Source organism: Bubalus kerabau, chromosome 14, assembly GCF_029407905.1.
Source record: "Bubalus kerabau isolate K-KA32 ecotype Philippines breed swamp buffalo chromosome 14, PCC_UOA_SB_1v2, whole genome shotgun sequence".
Lineage (NCBI taxonomy): Eukaryota > Metazoa > Chordata > Mammalia > Artiodactyla > Bovidae > Bubalus > Bubalus kerabau.
In genome coordinates this window covers 66,387,615-66,405,206 of record NC_073637.1, presented here as the reverse complement: position 1 = coordinate 66,405,206, position 17,592 = coordinate 66,387,615, and the positions used below count along the sequence as shown (strand labels likewise).

The 17,592-nt window shown below is 45.0% G+C and overlaps 1 protein-coding gene across 1 annotated transcript in view; it reads left to right on the top strand.

The window, feature by feature from the left end:
• SPAG1 (sperm associated antigen 1) overlaps positions 1-17,592 on the top strand; it is an 84,344-nt gene that overhangs the window by 64,800 nt on the left and 1,952 nt on the right. The window contains exons 14-17 of the mRNA XM_055546523.1: positions 4,169-4,335; positions 7,869-8,001; positions 10,373-10,499; positions 16,766-16,930. Of these exons, the coding sequence (XP_055402498.1) occupies positions 4,169-4,335; positions 7,869-8,001; positions 10,373-10,499; positions 16,766-16,930 (592 nt within the window). The remainder of the gene's footprint in view (positions 1-4,168; positions 4,336-7,868; positions 8,002-10,372; positions 10,500-16,765; positions 16,931-17,592) is intronic.

Sequence of the window (17,592 nt, the reverse complement as noted above, 5' to 3'; positions counted from 1 at the left end):
GTATGGCTCTTCTGTGCAACTCAAGATGTACAGAATTTGATTTTAGTATTTGTTAATATCTGTGGGGCTAGAAGGGTGTTTTCAGTGATGTCATACGTCAGTACTGATTACAGGACGAGATCCAAAAATGCAGCGAAGCCTGCCTGCCATTTGAGTCTTCTTCTGCAGGATCTGCAGGTGTTCACTGGCACCACATCTGTCAGTGGGAACATATTTTATTTTCTTCTCAGGAGGGTGGATGTTTCATGAGCCTGCTAGATGTTTGTGTTCTGTGCCCTTTAGACAGACACTCACCTAGGATGGTGATGGCTTCCCTTGTGGCTCAGTCAGTGAAGAGCCTGCCTGCAAAGTGGGAGACCTGGGTTTGATCCCTGGGTGGGGAAGATCCCCTGGAGGAGGGCATGGCCATCCACTCCAGTATTCTTGCCTGGAGAATCCCTATGGACGGAGGAGCCTGGCCGGCTACAGTTCATGGGGTCACAAAGAGTCAGACACGACTGAGCGACTAAGCACAGCACAGGATGGTGAAATAGCACAGAATTTGGATCCAATTTATGTTATGACCTATTCACTCCCTAGGTGAGAATGGGAAAGTAAGAGCGTCCAGATGTCATAAACTGCTTTCGTGAACTTTGGAAAGTTACTACTTGGCTAACATTTCCAGTTATGTATGATATTTTCTAATTCCATCTGTCCAGAGTGTAATCTCTTTCAAGGATTTTTGTGCGTCACACTGTGCCTTGTGTTGATCTAGTGTACAATGTCCCACTCACCCCGCAGAAAGAGAGGAAGGGGGAAAATGACATAGTCTCTGTTGTTAAGCAAAGTAGAATGTAGCTGGGGGGGAAGAACTTAACATAAGATGCGTTATCCCCAAGCAGGAATGTTAGTTGATGAGTGGGGGGATCACAGAGGGGTCAGGCTGTCCTGGTCTGTGGGCTGCAGCTTCAGGGAACGAGCACTGGAGGTGGTCAGTGAAGGGCATTGATTGACCACGGAGGGGACCTTGAACAAAGCTGAAGAAGATGAGAACTTGTGTCTTACAGTCCTGCCTTACCTCCCCACCTGGTCCTACTGCACTTTGGAGAAAACTGTTGGAAAGATCTGCATGTTGAGTGGGCAGCTTTTCTCTGGTGCCTCTTCTCCGTGGTCGCTAGGGACCCACCTGTTGGGAAGAAAAGAAAAGATACTGGTTATTGGATCTAGAGCGGAATCCGATGGAACCATGGGCATTCAGGGCATGGTCTCCATCCTGTAAAATCAGGGGTGTCCCTGGGAGCCCTCCAAGCCTTTTCTGCTGCTGCACAGCCGCCTGGTTGCACATCACTTGCTGCCTCCACATGGGCTCCTGAAGGCTCTTCTTCCCCGCTTTTGTCCGGCTAAGTCCCTTCTTACCTTTAGGAGAGGACGTCCCCTGATCCACCCATCTCCCCTGGCACACGTGCCCCTCAGGCTCCTCTCCCTCCAAGCTGTGCCTTCTTTCCGTATTATCTCTTTCCATAAAGTTCTTTTAGATTCATTCCACTAAGAGTTCTGGGAAGTCAGGGTTGTGTTTTATCCAGCTGTGCTGCTGCGGTACCTTGTACAGCAGGCATCCTCAGTAAAACTGTGTGGAGTGAATGCATTCTCCAGCAGACCCTGTGCTGTGGGTTTCTGCTGTTAATTCGCCCATCCTCTGCCTGGGAGTCTCCGAGATGGTTGGGAAAGTAGTGTCTTCTCCCAGGGTTATAAGTTCTTGTGAAAAAAAGTGGGCAGACACCTGAAGTGTCTGCCAGAGACCAGGGGCCTGTGAAGAGGTGTGTTAGGAACTCGGGTTCATAGTGATAGACTGAATGGGTCTGAAGGGAGAAATTTATGTCTGAGAGACTGGGATCACTCATATTTCTGAACCTTCTACATTTTTTACACTTAAAAAAAATTGAAGTAAAATTCACATAACAACTGAATTGACTATTTTTAAGTGTACAATTTAGTGGCCTTTCGTACACTCACAGTATTGGACAGCTGCCGCCTGTAATAGTTCCGAAATACTTCACCCCCTGAAGGGGCCCCATTACGCCCCGATTTGCCTTCTGTCTCTGTGGATTTACTTATTCTGGAGAGTTCATATAAATAGAAACATGCCGTGTGTAGCTTTTGTGCCTGACTCACATAGCTTATGTTTTCAAGGTTGGTCCACGGTGTGGCATGTGTGACGATGTCATTTCTTTTTGTGACTGAGTAATATTCCACGGTATGGATGTGTCCCACCCGTTAATCTGCTGAAGGACGTTTCGGCTGTTCCCACCTTTTGGCTATGGTGAATAGTGCTGCTGTGAACATCATGTGCGAGGTTTTGTTTGCATACCTGTTTTCAGTTCCTTTTGGGGTATTCCTAGGCATGGAATTGCTGGATCATACGGTAATTCTGTTCAGTTTTTTGAGAATTGTATTGTAATTTTTAGATGTACTCAAGAAGGTGCTTTTACACAGATTGACTTTTAAGACTCATTCATTTTTTTTAATGGAATGGTAATTGCTTATGTATCATTTTATGAGAAGGTGAGGCTTTGTCTGGTTTTGGCATATATATTTTCTGTAAAATAGTCATTAAAAAATTTCACTATTCCTTTTCATGAACCCTATATTTATGCTTGCTTTTCCATCTAAGCAGCTTTTTTTTGGAAAAAAAAAAATTTAAACATCTATGCTTATTTGTTTCTTCCATTAACCATATTCCTCTTTTCCTCTCCAGGAATCTCATATGTTACATTTCCCTGCATATACTTATTTACTCCCTGGCAACACATCATCTCTTTTAAGCTGCTTCTTCCTTCCTTTCTGCTGGTAATACAAGTTTTGCTTGAAAATTCTTTTTTCTAAAGCGTCTTTTTCTTCTGCTATGGTGGGTGGTTATGCGTTATTTAAAAAAAATTTTTTTTTGCACTAAAATATGAGATGTGGCTATCATAACCAAAGATCACTGTTGAAATTTAAGTTTATGAAACTGTAGGGAGAATGTATGTATTATATTTGGCTGTATATAAATATATTTTTTTCACATAAAAAGTACTACTGAGTTAACTAATTTGAATGCATTCTACTAATTACCAGTGACTTTCTCAGTCTTGGGGAGCACCTTTTTTTAAAACCAGATTTATCCCAGACATAATTTAGTTTTGTTTTAAAATCTAAGTATGATACTTTGTGTGTTTAAAATGCGAAAGTGATAATCAGGGGTGGTAATCTGAATATTATTTATAGCCATTAGCAAATGTCATTAATACAAGGGTCCTTGTAGTAGACTCCATTATCAAATTCTTTCATCTTTATGCATATGAAAACACAATGAGTGGATCGTTTTAGAGATGAAAAAATGCAAGGTAAGAGTATCAACCATATGTTAATGTTTCAAGAAGAAGCACTATTCCATTTGACAGCCACTCCTCATCAGTTTTGGGCTTCCCAAGTGGCTGAGTGGTAAAGAATCCTGCCAGTGCAGGAGACACAGATTCGATTCCTGGATTGGGAAGATCCCCTGGAGAAGGGAATGGCAACCCACTCTTGCCTGGGAAATCTCATGGACAGAGGAGCCTGGTGGGCTACAGTCCGTGGCGTTGCAAAGAGTCAGACATGACTGAGCAACTAAGCACACACATGTACACGCCCTCATCAGTTTCAGCAGCCAGTCCTGTATGCCTATTTTTAGTATACAGTTTGGGCATAGACATTCTAAAGTACTTCTGTTAAGTCTCAAGAGTAATAATCACTTTAGCAATTATATGAAATGTTATGTGGGGCACATTTCTTCTAGGCTTCCTAAATTTTAGTTTTATACTTTACTTTTTTAAAAAATTAAAATTTTATTGCATATACATTTAAAAATTTCTTAAACCAATTAGAAATGTCTTCATTTTTTTGATACAAAAAAGATCTAAAGTTACATAGTTTGGAGCAACTTTTAAAAGTCCTTTCAAAGACAGTTTATGTGGACAGCATATAGCTCAAGTTGCTGTGTTTTCTACAGGGAAGTATACAAATGCATGTTGTTGTTCAGTCGCCAAGTCGTGTCCAACTCTCTGTGACCCCGTGAACTGTGTAGCATTTGTAAGTTTTACCTTAATGTGCCCTTCAGCAATATAAAAAAGCAAACTGCATGATCAACAGAGAAAACTGATTTTCTTTTTAGGATAACAAAGATTTTGATCGCTCTGGATGGCCCAAACTGGCGGGAGAAGCTGCCGCCCATTCCTGCTGTGCCCACCTCCGCACAAGTGCGGGCTTGGCGGCCTGCGGCAGAGACGCCCCCAGACCAAGTGGGAGATTCCTGTTGCCATCCCCAGCCAGGCATGCCAGGTAGGGGAAGCCTGCACTCATTTCTTCTGAGGGTTATTGTGAGCTGTGTGTATTATTTTCTCAGTACAGCGGGAGGATAAGTGCGTGATATCAGGCTTCAGACCTGGGTTTAAGTTCAAGACCCTGCTCTCCCTCTGTCTAACTGCAGAGTCTTAAGGAGTTGCTGCCCACCTCCAGTGTCTTCATGTATATGAAAAGGGGAGATGTGAGTAACTGTCTCACAGAGTTATGCTCAGGAATAAGTGGAGATATGCATATAGCATACTCAGTACAACGTGCTGCCTGTGTAAGCGCACAGTAACCTCTTCATAGAGTTGGACTATAAAGAAAGCTGAGCACTGAAGAATTGATGCTTTTGAACTGTGGTGTTAGAGAAGACTCTTGAGAGTCCCTTGGACTGCAAGGAGATCCAACCAGTCCATTCTAAAGGAAATCAGTCCTGAATGTTCATTGGAAGGACTGATGTTGAAGCTGAAACTCCAATACTTTGGCCACCTGATGCAAAGAAGTGACTCCTTGGAAAAGACCCTGATGCTGGGAAAGATTGAAGGTGGGAGGAGAAGGGGACAATGGAGGATGAGATGGTTGGATGGCATCACCAACTCAATGGTCATGAGTTTGAGTCAGCTCCGGAAGTTGGTGATGGACAGGGAGGCCTGGCGTGCTGCAGTCCATGGGGTCACAAAGAGTTGGACATGACTGAGTGACTGAACTGAACTGAACTGACTGAACCTCTTCATAAAGGTTGTTATTGTTTAATCGCTCAGTTGTGTCCGACTCTTTGCAACCCCATGGACTATAGCTCCGGCTCCTCTGTCCATGGGATTTCCCAGGTAAGAATACTGGAGTGGCTTGCCACTTCTTCCTCCAGGGGATCTTCCTGATCTGAGCATTGAACCTGTATCTCCTGCATTGCAGGTGAAATCTTTACCACTGAGCCACCAGGGAAGCTCCTAATAAAGTTTGAGTCAGCAGTATTATTAATAATAAGAAAAAGAATTAAGTAGCCATGTGGTTCTCATCATACCATGAATGTGGTGGCAAGGCTAGTGTAATGAAATTGATGTTTTTGAAAGAATAAAGCCTTATAACATGTATCTTAGCAGGACCTCCTTCTCCCTTACATCGTAGTCATTCAGGTCCACAACTGCATCCCCACAGTGCCCACCTCAGCACTTTGTGTAGAGTGTGTAGTCAGTGTGACTTCACACTGGCCTTCTGCCTGAAAGCCAGCTGAGGCTCCGTTTCTACTGCCTGCTTAGGGACCCATGTGTGTCTTTGTTGGGCTTCATCTTGCAAAGCCCCTGAGATTCCTGAACTGGCATGTCCCGAAGGCTGGTGTTAGACCCTCACCCTTTTCTTTGCCTAGAAAGAAGAGGCAGGGAACTTCTGCCAAGGCTTTTAAATGGGCAGCAGTCCTGGGGAAGCTGTGGAGATCTCTAGTTTCTAGAGTCTGTAATCAGTGGGGACTGGCACAAAGTATTTGGTCAGTAAAGTGTAGCTCTTCATTTTTAATAACGTGCAAAAACTAACCATGCTGTAGATATGTGCTAGCAAGTCATGAGCACAAGAATAATCAGTTCTTTCTGTTCATATTTATTAGTGAGACTGGATTCCACATTCCTAAAAACAGTGTGGGAAGAAAAGCTTGAGGAAAAATTTTCAGCAAATTAGAGGGAAAAAATCCTCTGTAATAATCTGTTTTAGAGCTTATATAGACACCAAGATTTATGGCGAGTGTCATTTGGCTGCATAGTGTGAGATTTTTTGAAACATGAAACATTAGGCAGAAATATTCTGTGATTTGAAATAAGGGATGAAAAATTAATATTCTTGCCATTTGTGCAGAGGGACAAATAAGGTTATCATTTATATTCTGAGTTTATACTATAAATTCAGTGCATCTATCAGGATCTTTAGATCACAGAATTTAAAGATATATTTTAAAATTTAAGTTATGGATTTTCATTTTATATCTAGATACTCTATAAAGTTAATACATAGATTTAAAAGTTTAAATTTTAATATTTTATGTATGGTAGACAACCTTGGTTGCAAGTCACAGAAAATCTGTTGACTTATAACTGTAAGGAGATAGTTTTGGCTCAAAGTAACTGAAAGGGCCTGGGCAGGCTCCAAAATCAGGCATGATTTGTCAGGGCTCAGGGTATGGCCAGAAATACAGAACTGTAACAGTTTTAGACTTAATGACTGCACAGATCAGTGTCCAAAGAGAGAGAGAGACACCACTGCTTTTGGTGGTATTAATTTAAGGATGAGGAAATACATTGCCCTAAAGATCTAGCTTTTTTTAGCCTGTTGTTCTGTAGGCTAAACTGTCTTGGTATTTATTCTAATGAGTCATATGCTCTTTCCTGAGCCACTCCCTCAGTGATGAAAAAATGCCCTGATTGACTTAGACCCAAGTTCTGATTGGTGGGGTCAGTTTCCCCTGGACACGTGGGCTGAGTAGGAGAGGAGTAAGAGCTGCGTGAATATCGAGGTACCCTTAGGAAGAAGGGAATGGATCCTGAGTGGAGGGTCATGCTCACGGCAAGATAATAGGCAACAGTAATAGTTAGGACTCTCTGATTGCCAGTAACAGAAAACCCAACAATGAATGTCTTAAGCAGAAAAGGTTGTTCATTGGCTCCCCCCTTGTGGAAAAGTCCACAGGTAGGATAGCTGCCCAGGCGGCTAGATTCAGGGCTCAGAGGTTATTCTTGAGCTCTCTGTCTTGGCATCTCTCTTGCTCTGTTGACCCCATTCTCAGACAGATTCTCCCCTTGTATTGTACAATGACAAAATAGCCTTTTATCCTCATGTTCCACAGGGAAAAGCAAGAATTACCTTAGCAGAAGCTGCCACAAAAATCTTATTGTCACTTATTGGCTCTCATAGGTCCTTCCCTGACCAATTAGCTGACTGTGGCCAAGGGAGTATAATGTGCTGGTTAGTAAAGCACTGCTGCTGCTGCTGCTAAGTCGCTTCAGTCGTGTCCGACTCTGTGCGACCCCATAGACGGCAGCCCACCAGGCTCCCCCGTCCCTGGGATTCTCCAGGCAAGAACACTGGAGAGGGTTGCCATTTCCTTCTCCATAGTAAAGCACAGATTACCCCAAAAGGTAGGGCTGGGGTGGGGTTTGCTTTGCTGAAACCACAGGAGCAGAGAGGGGAGGAGGTGTGGTTTTTCCAAGGAAACTTGGACTGTTGGAAGAAGTCGAATTAAGGCTTTAATGGGTTTGTTCATTCATTTTTCACGACATAGTTACCGTCTCCAGCAGAGAGAAGGCATACCAATATGGATAAAATGATACAATCGCTTGTATTTTATTTTCTAATTTGAAAAAACTGTCGTCATTGTGTAATCAAAATTTTACTTGTAGCCAGTTTATCTTTTTAATTTGTATACAACATTTTGTTCCATTTAGACTTTAGCTCTGTATGGTTTGTGGTCACTTAGTTTACAGTATACTTAAAGTTTTGTAGAGGTGCTTGTATGAATAATTCCACTTTTTTTGTGTGTCCCATAGATGAAAAAGTATTTAAAACCCTTAAAGAAGAAGGAAATCAATGTGTAAAAGACAAAAACTATAAAGATGCCCTTAGTAAATACAGTGAATGCTTGAAGATTAACAACAAGGAATGTGCCATTTATACAAACAGGCAAGTTCTCTGCCACTTGCTCTATTTCTTATGTTGATATTTTTGATGAAAAAATTATAGACTGATTAATTGCCAAATTTTTTTCCCATGACTCTGAGAATTTGGTATATACAGTAAATTGTTCTAAGTGAGTTTTGTTTTTTTTTTTTTTTAAGAAGTAAGGCCATAGGAGAGATTGAAAGCCTGAGGTGTCTTGGTGTCTTGTTGCTGGGAGGGCTGACAACGGGCTGTGTTAGGGTTCCTGCTCAGCCATGGCTGGCTTGGCTGGTGCTGCCCCTCCCTCCCTGGTGTGAGGCCTCCCTGCCCCCACCACCCCCCCCACCCGCCCGCCCCGGTGTGAGGCCTCCCTGTTCCTCCCCCCCTCCCTTGTGAGGTCTACCTGCCCCTCCCTCCCTGGTGTGAGGCCTCCCTGCCCCCCTCCCTCTCTGGTGTGAGGCCTCAACCTCCAGAGTGGGACCCGGAATCAGCTGTCTTGCACGCTAGTGTCTCCAGTGCCCCTTTCCTCTTGAAGTACTGAGGGCAGGGTCCGTGTCTTCTTGAGTGTAGTCGGGATGAGCCGAGTGTTCCAGAACGCTGCTCACGTTATGGTGAAAAAGGTAGTTACCTGGAATACAGTAATTGGGGATTTTTTAGGTAGTAGAGAGTCTTCAGTGACAAGGACGAATAAGGTATGGTTTCTAAAGAATAGTGACTCGGCGTGGGGTTTTGTAGCTGTTTCAGAAAATGTTTTAAACTTAAGTTGTCACTGTTTTGTTTTGGCCATGTTTTCCTCTTTTTGGCGACCTTCTTTTGTGAAAAGTTCTCGTACTAAACAAGCAGGTATTTTTCTGCCCGTCTCCTGTTCGGCCTTTGTGGTCTTGGGCGTCAGTGGCCTCTTAATTTTCCCCAGAGACTGCCTCCCCTCTCCTGCAGACTGCTCGGGTGCCTGGCACTCCTCTGCTCCCTCTCTAAGGTTTTTCTTTTTTTTTTTTTTTTAGGCTTTTCTTTCCCTGCTGTTCTTGGGTTTCTAAAGGTGTAGATCTCTTTTTCGCTCGAATATCCTCTGGCCCATTTCATATTCTCCCCAGCTCCATTTACCACCTTCCAGTTCTGAGCTCCACATCTCTGTGGACATGAGTTTGAGCAAGCTCTGGGAGTTGGTGATGGACAGGGAGGCCTGGCGAGCTGCAGTACATGGGGTCACAAAGAGTCGGACACGACTGAGCGACTGAACTGACTGATCTCTGTCTCTGAGTCCTGGACCTGAGCGCCGCCACCCTGCCTTCTGTGCTCATGATGGGTTCTCACCCCTGACCCACGCCTCCCTCGTCAGTCCATGCAGCACAGGTATCCTGACTTCTAAACTCTTCTAGGACTTCTAAACTCCTTTCTGTCCCCCTCCCCATCAGTCCCGCTCTGGCTGTCACCAACTCCCCCTCACCGTCTGCCACACCCTCCCGGTGTCCGCCTGCACAGCTTCGTCCCCTCTGATTCTCCACTTGGCAGCTAGAGTGACCTTCCCCAAACACAGTGAATGGGTCCGCCTCTGTTTAAAAACCCATCCTGCGTACTAAGTCGCTTCAGACTGCATGGACTGTAGCCCGCCAGGCTCCTCTGTCCATGGGATTCTCCGGGCAAGAATACTGGAGTGGGTGGCCATGCTCTCCTGCAGGGGATCTTCCTGACCCAGGGATCGAACCTGTGTCTCTCACGTCTCCTGCATTGGCAGGTGGGTTCTTTACCACTAGCACCACCTGGGAAAACCTTAAAAACCCATCACCAGACTCCATTAAGTGCTGGATAAAGCTCAGCCTCCTGCCAGGCCCTTCCTGTCTGGCCTCCCCTTCCCCAAACCTCTCCTACACTCCCGCCGTAGCGCCAGGAGCGCCACGTTCTCCCTCACTGTTGAACTCTGCGCGGCTTTGCGCCCTCCCTCCATCTTAAGTCTCAGCCCAGCGCCTTCCCATTGGATAATACTCGCTGCGCACTACTCCGGGCTTCACTTGAATGTCCCTTCTTCTGGGAAGTCTTCCCTGACTATCTTTTCACTTAAGCTTCACCAAGTCTGAAGAGATTCTCAGCTCTGTGTTCCCAGAGCATCCTTTACAGATTTCATTGCATTTGCTTCTTTTGATAGACTGTCTCTTCCCCTGGACTGCAGCCTCCTTGAGGGCCTGGACTGTTTTGATTGCAGTGGTATCCCCAGGGTCCCTGATTCCAAGTATTGCCAGAAAATGCCATCGCTGGAGAAAAAAATGTTAGGTTTCAATTGCAGCAGCTGTGGTATAGAAACAGACTTATTTAGTTATTTTCTGATTTCTATTAGCTGCCCCAATTTATGGATATGTTGTTTTTACCTTTGATAATGCTGAGTTGCATTTCATTACACCAGAGCCCTCTGTTACTTGAAGCTGGGCCAATTTGAAGAGGCAAAGCAGGACTGTGACCAGGCCCTTCAGATGGATCACGGGAATGTGAAAGCTTGCTATAGACGAGCCCTTGCTCACAAAGGGCTCAAGGTGAGGAAACCTTCGTTTTCATATGTCAGGGTCATCTCTGAACAAATCACGTGCTTTTGATGAACATAAATTGTGGGCTTGAGGAATGGGTGTGGCAGTATCCTGGGGTTTAAGCCTGGTTCCGTACTCACCAATCCTGAAATCTAGGAAGATGCCGCAGATGTCTAAGATTCCTTCCAGTTCAAGAATGATGATTTACTTCCTGATTTTCTAAGGAGTGTCGTTCGTTAGAATAGGTCCACTTTAAGGGACAGGAATGTTGGCTGAGTTACTGAAGGCCACTGGCAATGCTGCTGGATTCCTCGGGCAGAGGGCTGGGGTTGTCTGTGGCGGGGCAGGGAGGAAGGAACCGAACAGAAGAGGTTGTTCACCCATGGACGCTGGCAGAGACGCGGCAGAGGCTGGGAGGTTCATGTGATTTGAGCCTTAAACTGGCAAGTGGTCCCTATGAGGCCATAGGACAGCATTCTTCTCCAAGAAAACCACGCCATTCTTTTCAAATAAAGTTTATATAATTACACTTTTCTTGATGCTGCTGCTTCTGTGTGGAAAACCGAAGTGACCATTCTCATTTGTAGAAAATAACAACACAAGGAAAACTCAGAACATTCTGGGAAATGGCATTTCCTGCAATGGTATTTTTAGGGAATCTGATTAAAGTTTAATACAATGAAGTTCACACATTGTAAGTGTACAGGTCATTGACTTTTCTTTCTTCTTTAAAGTTTTTTTTTAATCGAGATATAATTGACATTTTATATTAGTATCAGATGTACAGCATAGTGATTTGATATTTGTATGTATTGTGAAATGATCAGATGATCACAGTATGTTTAGTTCACCATACAGCTGCTGCTGCTGCTAAGTCGCTTCAGTCCTGTCCGACCCCATAGACGGCAGCCCACCAGGCTCCCCCGTCCCTAGGATTCTCCAGGCAAGAACACTGGAGTGGGTTGCCGTTTCCTTCTCCAATGCATGAAAGTGAAAAGTGAAAGTAAAGTAGCTTAGTCGTGCCTGACTCTTAGTGACCCCATGGAGTGCAGCCTGCCAGGCTCCTCCATCCATGGGATTCTCCAGGCAAGAACGCTGGAGCGGGCTGCCATTTCCTTCTCCAAGTTCACCATACAGTTAACACATTTTTTTCTTGTGATGAGAACTTTCAAGATTTATTCTCTCAGAGACTCTCAAATGTACAATATGCTATTATTGCCTCTTGTCATCATGCTGTACATTACATCTCCATGGCTTATTTCGTAACTGAAATTTCATACCTTCTGAACATCTTTGACCATTCTGCCCATCCTCTACTCCCCAACCCCCACCTTTCCTCTGGAAACCACTAGTTTTGTTCTCTGTTTCTGTGAGTTCAGGTTGTTTTTCAGTGTTGGGTTTACTTTTTTTTTTTTTTAAGCCAGGTCTGGGGACTGGCTCAGAGGGTAAAGCATCTGTCTGCAAGGTGGAAGACCAGGGTTTGGTCCCTGAGACCTGGGTTCGATACCTGGGTCAGGAAGATCCCCTGGAGAAGGAAATGGCAACCCACTCCAGTACTCTTGCCTGGAAAATCCCATGAACGGAGAAGCCTGCAGGCTACAAGCCCATGGGGTTGCAAAGAGTCGGACACAACTGAGCGACTTCATTTTTTCATTTTTTTCTTTTTTTGGACTCCACATATAAGAGATCATATGATAATTGTCTTTCTCTATATGACCAATTTTATTTAGCATGATGCCTTCAAAGTCCATCATGTTGTCACAAATGGTAAGACTTCCCTTTTTAATGGCTGAATAGTATTCCATTGTGTAGATACACCAGTGTTGTGAATAATGCTGCAGTGAGCATGGGAATGTCTTTTTGAATTAGAGTTTCTGCTTCCCTCGGATAAATACTGGGGCCATGTCCCGTGTTCTGTCTCGGGTGGCTGTGATGTGTGTGGTGCAGTGTGATGAGGGAGGGTGTACAGCAGGAGGGAGAGGTTTGAGGGCAGAGTGTTGACCTTACTGAGTTTGAGAGAATTCTTTTAACTCCATAAAAGCTAGGTTTTGTTGAAAGAGGGTGGTCATGTTTTTTGTGTCCTGTATCAGATGAGGATGTGTGCTTGTGTGCTCTGAGCATTCAGGCTTTTCTAGAGCCTAGATCCCCTCAGGTTGCAGTGGAGTGACCCCTGTACTGAGGCAGGATGACCCGTCACGACCCCTCAGCCATGCTGCTGCCCTCCCTCCCCTCCCCGGCCCTTCCTTTTGTTATAAAGGATACAGATGAACAGCCAATTGAAGAGGTGCAGAGGGCAAGGTCCAGAAGTGTCCCAAGTGTAGGAGCTTCCGCCCTGATGAAAGTGGGCCGTGTTACCCTCCAGGATGTGACTGCCCCATTCGCTGGCCCAGCGGCTCCGCAGCAGCCCTGGATTCCCAGTGTGTTTGCCCTATCCCCAGTGCCCAGGCCCCCTGACCACCACCACCACGCCCACCCCCCAAACTCCTCTTTTTTTGTTAACAACATACTCATTTGTAAACCTCACGTAAAGATTTCCTAGGGGGTGTGTGGCACCATGAATTAAAAGAGGCTTCTTGAAAGTTTACTCAATTGTTTTTGAACTTAATGGATTGGGTCCATGAGGCAGTCATGATCTGTGTGACTCATGAGCTTCTATATCAATATTCCAAACTCTTAGAGCAGGTTTATCCCATACTGGCTGCCTCACTGTTTGAAAGACTGGAATTTTGTACTTACTTGGAATGAATTCTGGAAATTACATTATGATGCAGAAAGAGAATCCCAACTTTTAGTAATCCTACCCCGGTAGAGTATGAGACTGGCAGCTTGTTTTTCTGGTTTGATCTCTCATAGCTTTATCTATATCCCCTGTGGTTTGAGTTACGTGCCAAGTGAATTTAATTTGAGTATCTTCAAAGGCTGCTTATAAAATGCATCAGAACTCACACTTGGACTGGCTTCCTCTGTATGACTGCTAAGGAGGTGGCCCACGGGCCCACAGGGAGCAGGGCCTTGCCTGTGCTTCTGAGCTAAACTCTGCTTTCTCAAATATTTTATTTGTTTTCTAGCTGGCTTAAAATTTTTTTTCCTTGTGTGCCAGGTTTGAAAACTATGGAGTTTTCCTTCTTTTTTTTCCTATATAGTTTTATTTTTGGCTGCACTGGGTCTTCATTGCTATATGCTGGCTTTCTCTAATTGCAGAAAGCGGGGGCTTCTCTCTAATTGTGGTGCGTTGGCTTCTCACTCCTGTGGCTTCTCTTGTTGCAGAGCACAGGCTTTAGGGCACGCGGGCCTGGTAATTGGCAAATGGGCTCAGTCGCCTCATGACATGTGGGATCTTCCTGGACCAGGGATCAAACCCATGTCCCTTGCATTGGCAGGCGGATTCTTAACCACTGGGCCACCAGGGAAGCCCAGGGCTTTTCTTACTGTTCAGCTGTTCTTCATAAGAAAAGATAACTGAGCATCTTGGGTTTAGTTACAGTTTGTTTACTCTCTCAAGTGCCACACGTGTGCTGGGCTGTGGGAGCATAGAGGTGGTGAGACATGTAGCCTGCCCTTGGAAATTGACAGCCATCCGGGGACGCCAGCAGGCCCAAAGTATCAAAAACAGTAACATCATCTAAAGTAATTGTTGTTATTGTAGTTTAAGCCCATTTATTAATAGTAAATGTTGTCACAAACATATGTGATTTATCTTTTTTTTTTAAGGCCTACTAAGGTCTGACACGACTGAGCGACTTCCCTTTCACTTTTCACTTTCATGCATTGGAGAAGGCAATGGCAACTCACTCCAGTGTTCTTGCCTGGAGAATCCCAGGGACGGGGGAGCCTGGTGGGCTGCCGTCTCTGGGGTCGCACAGAGTTGGACACGACTGAAGCGACTTAGCAGCAGCAGCAGCAGCAAGGTCATTAGCATCTCTTCCTGTACTCCTTTTTTGCTGGAGCCACTTTCCTCTGTGTGTGAGCTCTGCCCTTCACTCCAAGGGCTTGCTTCCCTTCCAGTCTCCTTTGTTCTGACAGGCAGTATCAAAGGAGACTCCTGCCCCTTGTTAGTATCTATCTCAACCCTTGCTTTTCTTACTTGCGTAAATGATGGTGCACGCACGCTTACTTTATTTATTCGTCTATTCCCTCGTCTTATTATTGTTTTCCCTCATAAGACATGACTTTCCATGAGGGCCCAGGCCCCGCTGTCTGCTCCGCCACCGTGTCCCAGCCCACAGCACACGGAGCACCGGTGACCCGTCTGGTCTGACGCTGTGTTGACCCGGCGGCCTCCTCTGCACCCCCCACCCCATGGCCGTCCGGCCCTTCCTGCTCTCTGGCCCTCTCTTCACACTACCTGCCTCTGTTTATCATTTATCAAAGTGTATTTCTTGCTTTCTTAGGTTTTCTTCTAACCAAACAGATTGGTTCTTTAGGCACAAGCTTTCCTGGAATGGATGGAAAAAGAGTCACATCCACACCTCGGTGGTGACCCTCCATTTCCAAGACTCCATTTTCAGGCCTCTCCCTTGAGCTCCACAACCGTCCTCACACCCGCCTTCTGCTCATTGCTGCCTTGATCATCTCAAAGATCATCTTTCTGTGCCTTGGTTTCCTCGTCTTTAAATGGGGACAGTAAAAGTTAGTATTTATCCGGTGGTTGTGGGAATAAAATGCGGAGAAGGAAGACTAGTCCCCCTTCCGCCTGCCCTGCCGCCCCACCCCCGTGCTTTTCCGCATGGTTCCCTCCCTGCCTGAACACCCGGGATGGAGACACAGGGCCACTTGTTTTCTTGCAGCAGGTTCTGACTGTGCTCTGGTGACACATTGCTGTGTGCAGATGGGTTGTCAATAGTACCGATATACTATATAAGTGAAGTCGCTCAGTCGTGTCCGACTCTTTGTGATCCCATGGACTGTTGTCTACCAGGCTTCTCTGTCCATGGGATTTTCCAGGCAAGAGTACTGGAGTGGGTTGCCATTTCCTTCTCCAGGGGATCTTCCTGACCCAGGGATCGAACCTGCAGGCAGACGCTTCACCCTCTGAGCCACCAGGGAAGCCCGATGTACTATATAGTTCGTAAATAATTCACCTTTTTTAAACAATAAGTTAGAGCAGTTTAAGGCTATCCCTTTAAGCACATCACTCTTGCTCTGGTCTATTGCTGGGTGGAGTGGGAAGGGCTGTGTCCTTACAGCTAGTCCCCCAGGAATGTCACATAACCACTAACTCATTTTACCTGTGCTTCGTGTCCAGTGCATGCTATTATTATATGTCACGAATACTTGAGAGGTTACACATCATTGGGATTCTTCACCTCCTCACAGAATTACTTTTGGCTTAATCAGAACATGAGTCTGGTCTATAGTTCTCGAATATGGCCTCTCACCAGCGGGCTGATTTTGTGGTGTCCTCTGTCACCATATTCTGTGCAGTGTTTGGTTAAACACAACACTTTTCATGTCCTTCCACCTCTCCAAGGTATTGCCTGACTCTTTATGGGAGAATAAATATTGACTCTAGCCTGTCTGGACAGTTTATGGAATAGGATATTATGGTAACAACTAAGATTTGTCCAGCTCTTTGTAGGTGTAAGCCACTCACGTTTTATTAATTCATTTATTACTTGGCACAGCCCTGTGAAAACTAGAATAAAGAATCTTTTGTTATTCCTATTTTAAAGATGAGAAAACTGAAGCTCAGAAAGGTGATGTGGGGTCTAGCTCAAGTTTTTGCTGCTAGTAGGTGCTGATACGAGGCTGTTGCTTCTTTCATTCATTCATTTAGCAGACAATGCCTGTGTGTCAGGGACAGTGAAAGCTGTGGTGATACAGAATTTAACTTCTGACTCCAGATTCTGTGCTCACTCTTCGGTGTTATGTGTGTGCGCGTGCTCAGTTGCTCAGTTGTGTCTGACTCTTTGCCACCCTGTGGACTGTAGCCCACCAGGCTCCTCTGTCCATGGGATTCTCCAGGCAAGAAGACTGGAGTGGGTTGCCATGCCCTCCTCCAGGGCATCTTGCCGACCCAGGGATCAAACTTGAGTCTCGTGAATTGGCAGGTGAATTCTTTATCACTGAGCCATCTGGGAAGCCCCTGTTGTGTTATGGATTATAGTATCGTAGCCCAAGACTTAGCTCATAGGCCTGACTTTATTACTGTGGTACTAATGGGAACCTACTGCGCATGCTCTGTGTGCTTATCTCACCAGTCTTCCTTTCAGGCTCATCTGTGCCCCTTCTCCTTTTATTTATGAGAATTCTTTTCTCTGCCCTCCTGCTTTCAGAATTATCAGAAAAGTTTAAACGATCTCAATAAAGTTCTCCTACTAGACCCAAGTATTGTTGAGGCAAAAATGGAACTGGAAGAGGTAACCAGAATCCTTAATATTAAGGATAATACAGCATCATTCAACAAAGAAAAGGAGAGAAGGAAAATTGAGATTCAAGAGGTACGTGTATTTGATTATCTCTGAAAGTACTCTTTTGGAGATCCTATACTCATATGGGATTTTGAGGTCATATTCCTATGAATTTTTAAAATTCTGTGTTTTTATCTTGGTAATCAAGGAAGACATTTTAACAGATTATAATGACAAAATTTTTCTTTTGTTGTGGTAACTGGCCATTGCATTTCCACCTTGGATTTAAGAACCTGTTGGGTGTCTGCATTCTTTCTTTCTGTGCTCCCCTCCCTCCATGCCACCTGGCCTGTGGTTTTATTGCTTCCATCCAGGTTGCCCTGTGAGCCTGTGACCACTGAGCTTTGCTTCCTGATTGACCTGAAGAACCCTAGAGGACTGATTCAGTTTCAGCGTCCTGCACACCACACCCAGAGAGGTTCCTGATCAGTTCAGACCTTTCTTAGTATTTGTAAACAAGATCAGCCTCATCAGGGGTCCTGGACCACCCTAGAACCAAACCTGCCTTTGTGATTTCAGATAACCCAGAGCCTTGTGTTGTAGTCTTTAGTGAAGAATGGCAGCTCATGGATCCCTGTGTATTCATGAATGCTCATATCAACCTGTCTATCATCTTACATTTCCACTAAGAGTAGGAGGCTAATATCTGAAAGAAGCAAGGGAGTTTTTCCCCCACTAAGGAGGGAAGAAAA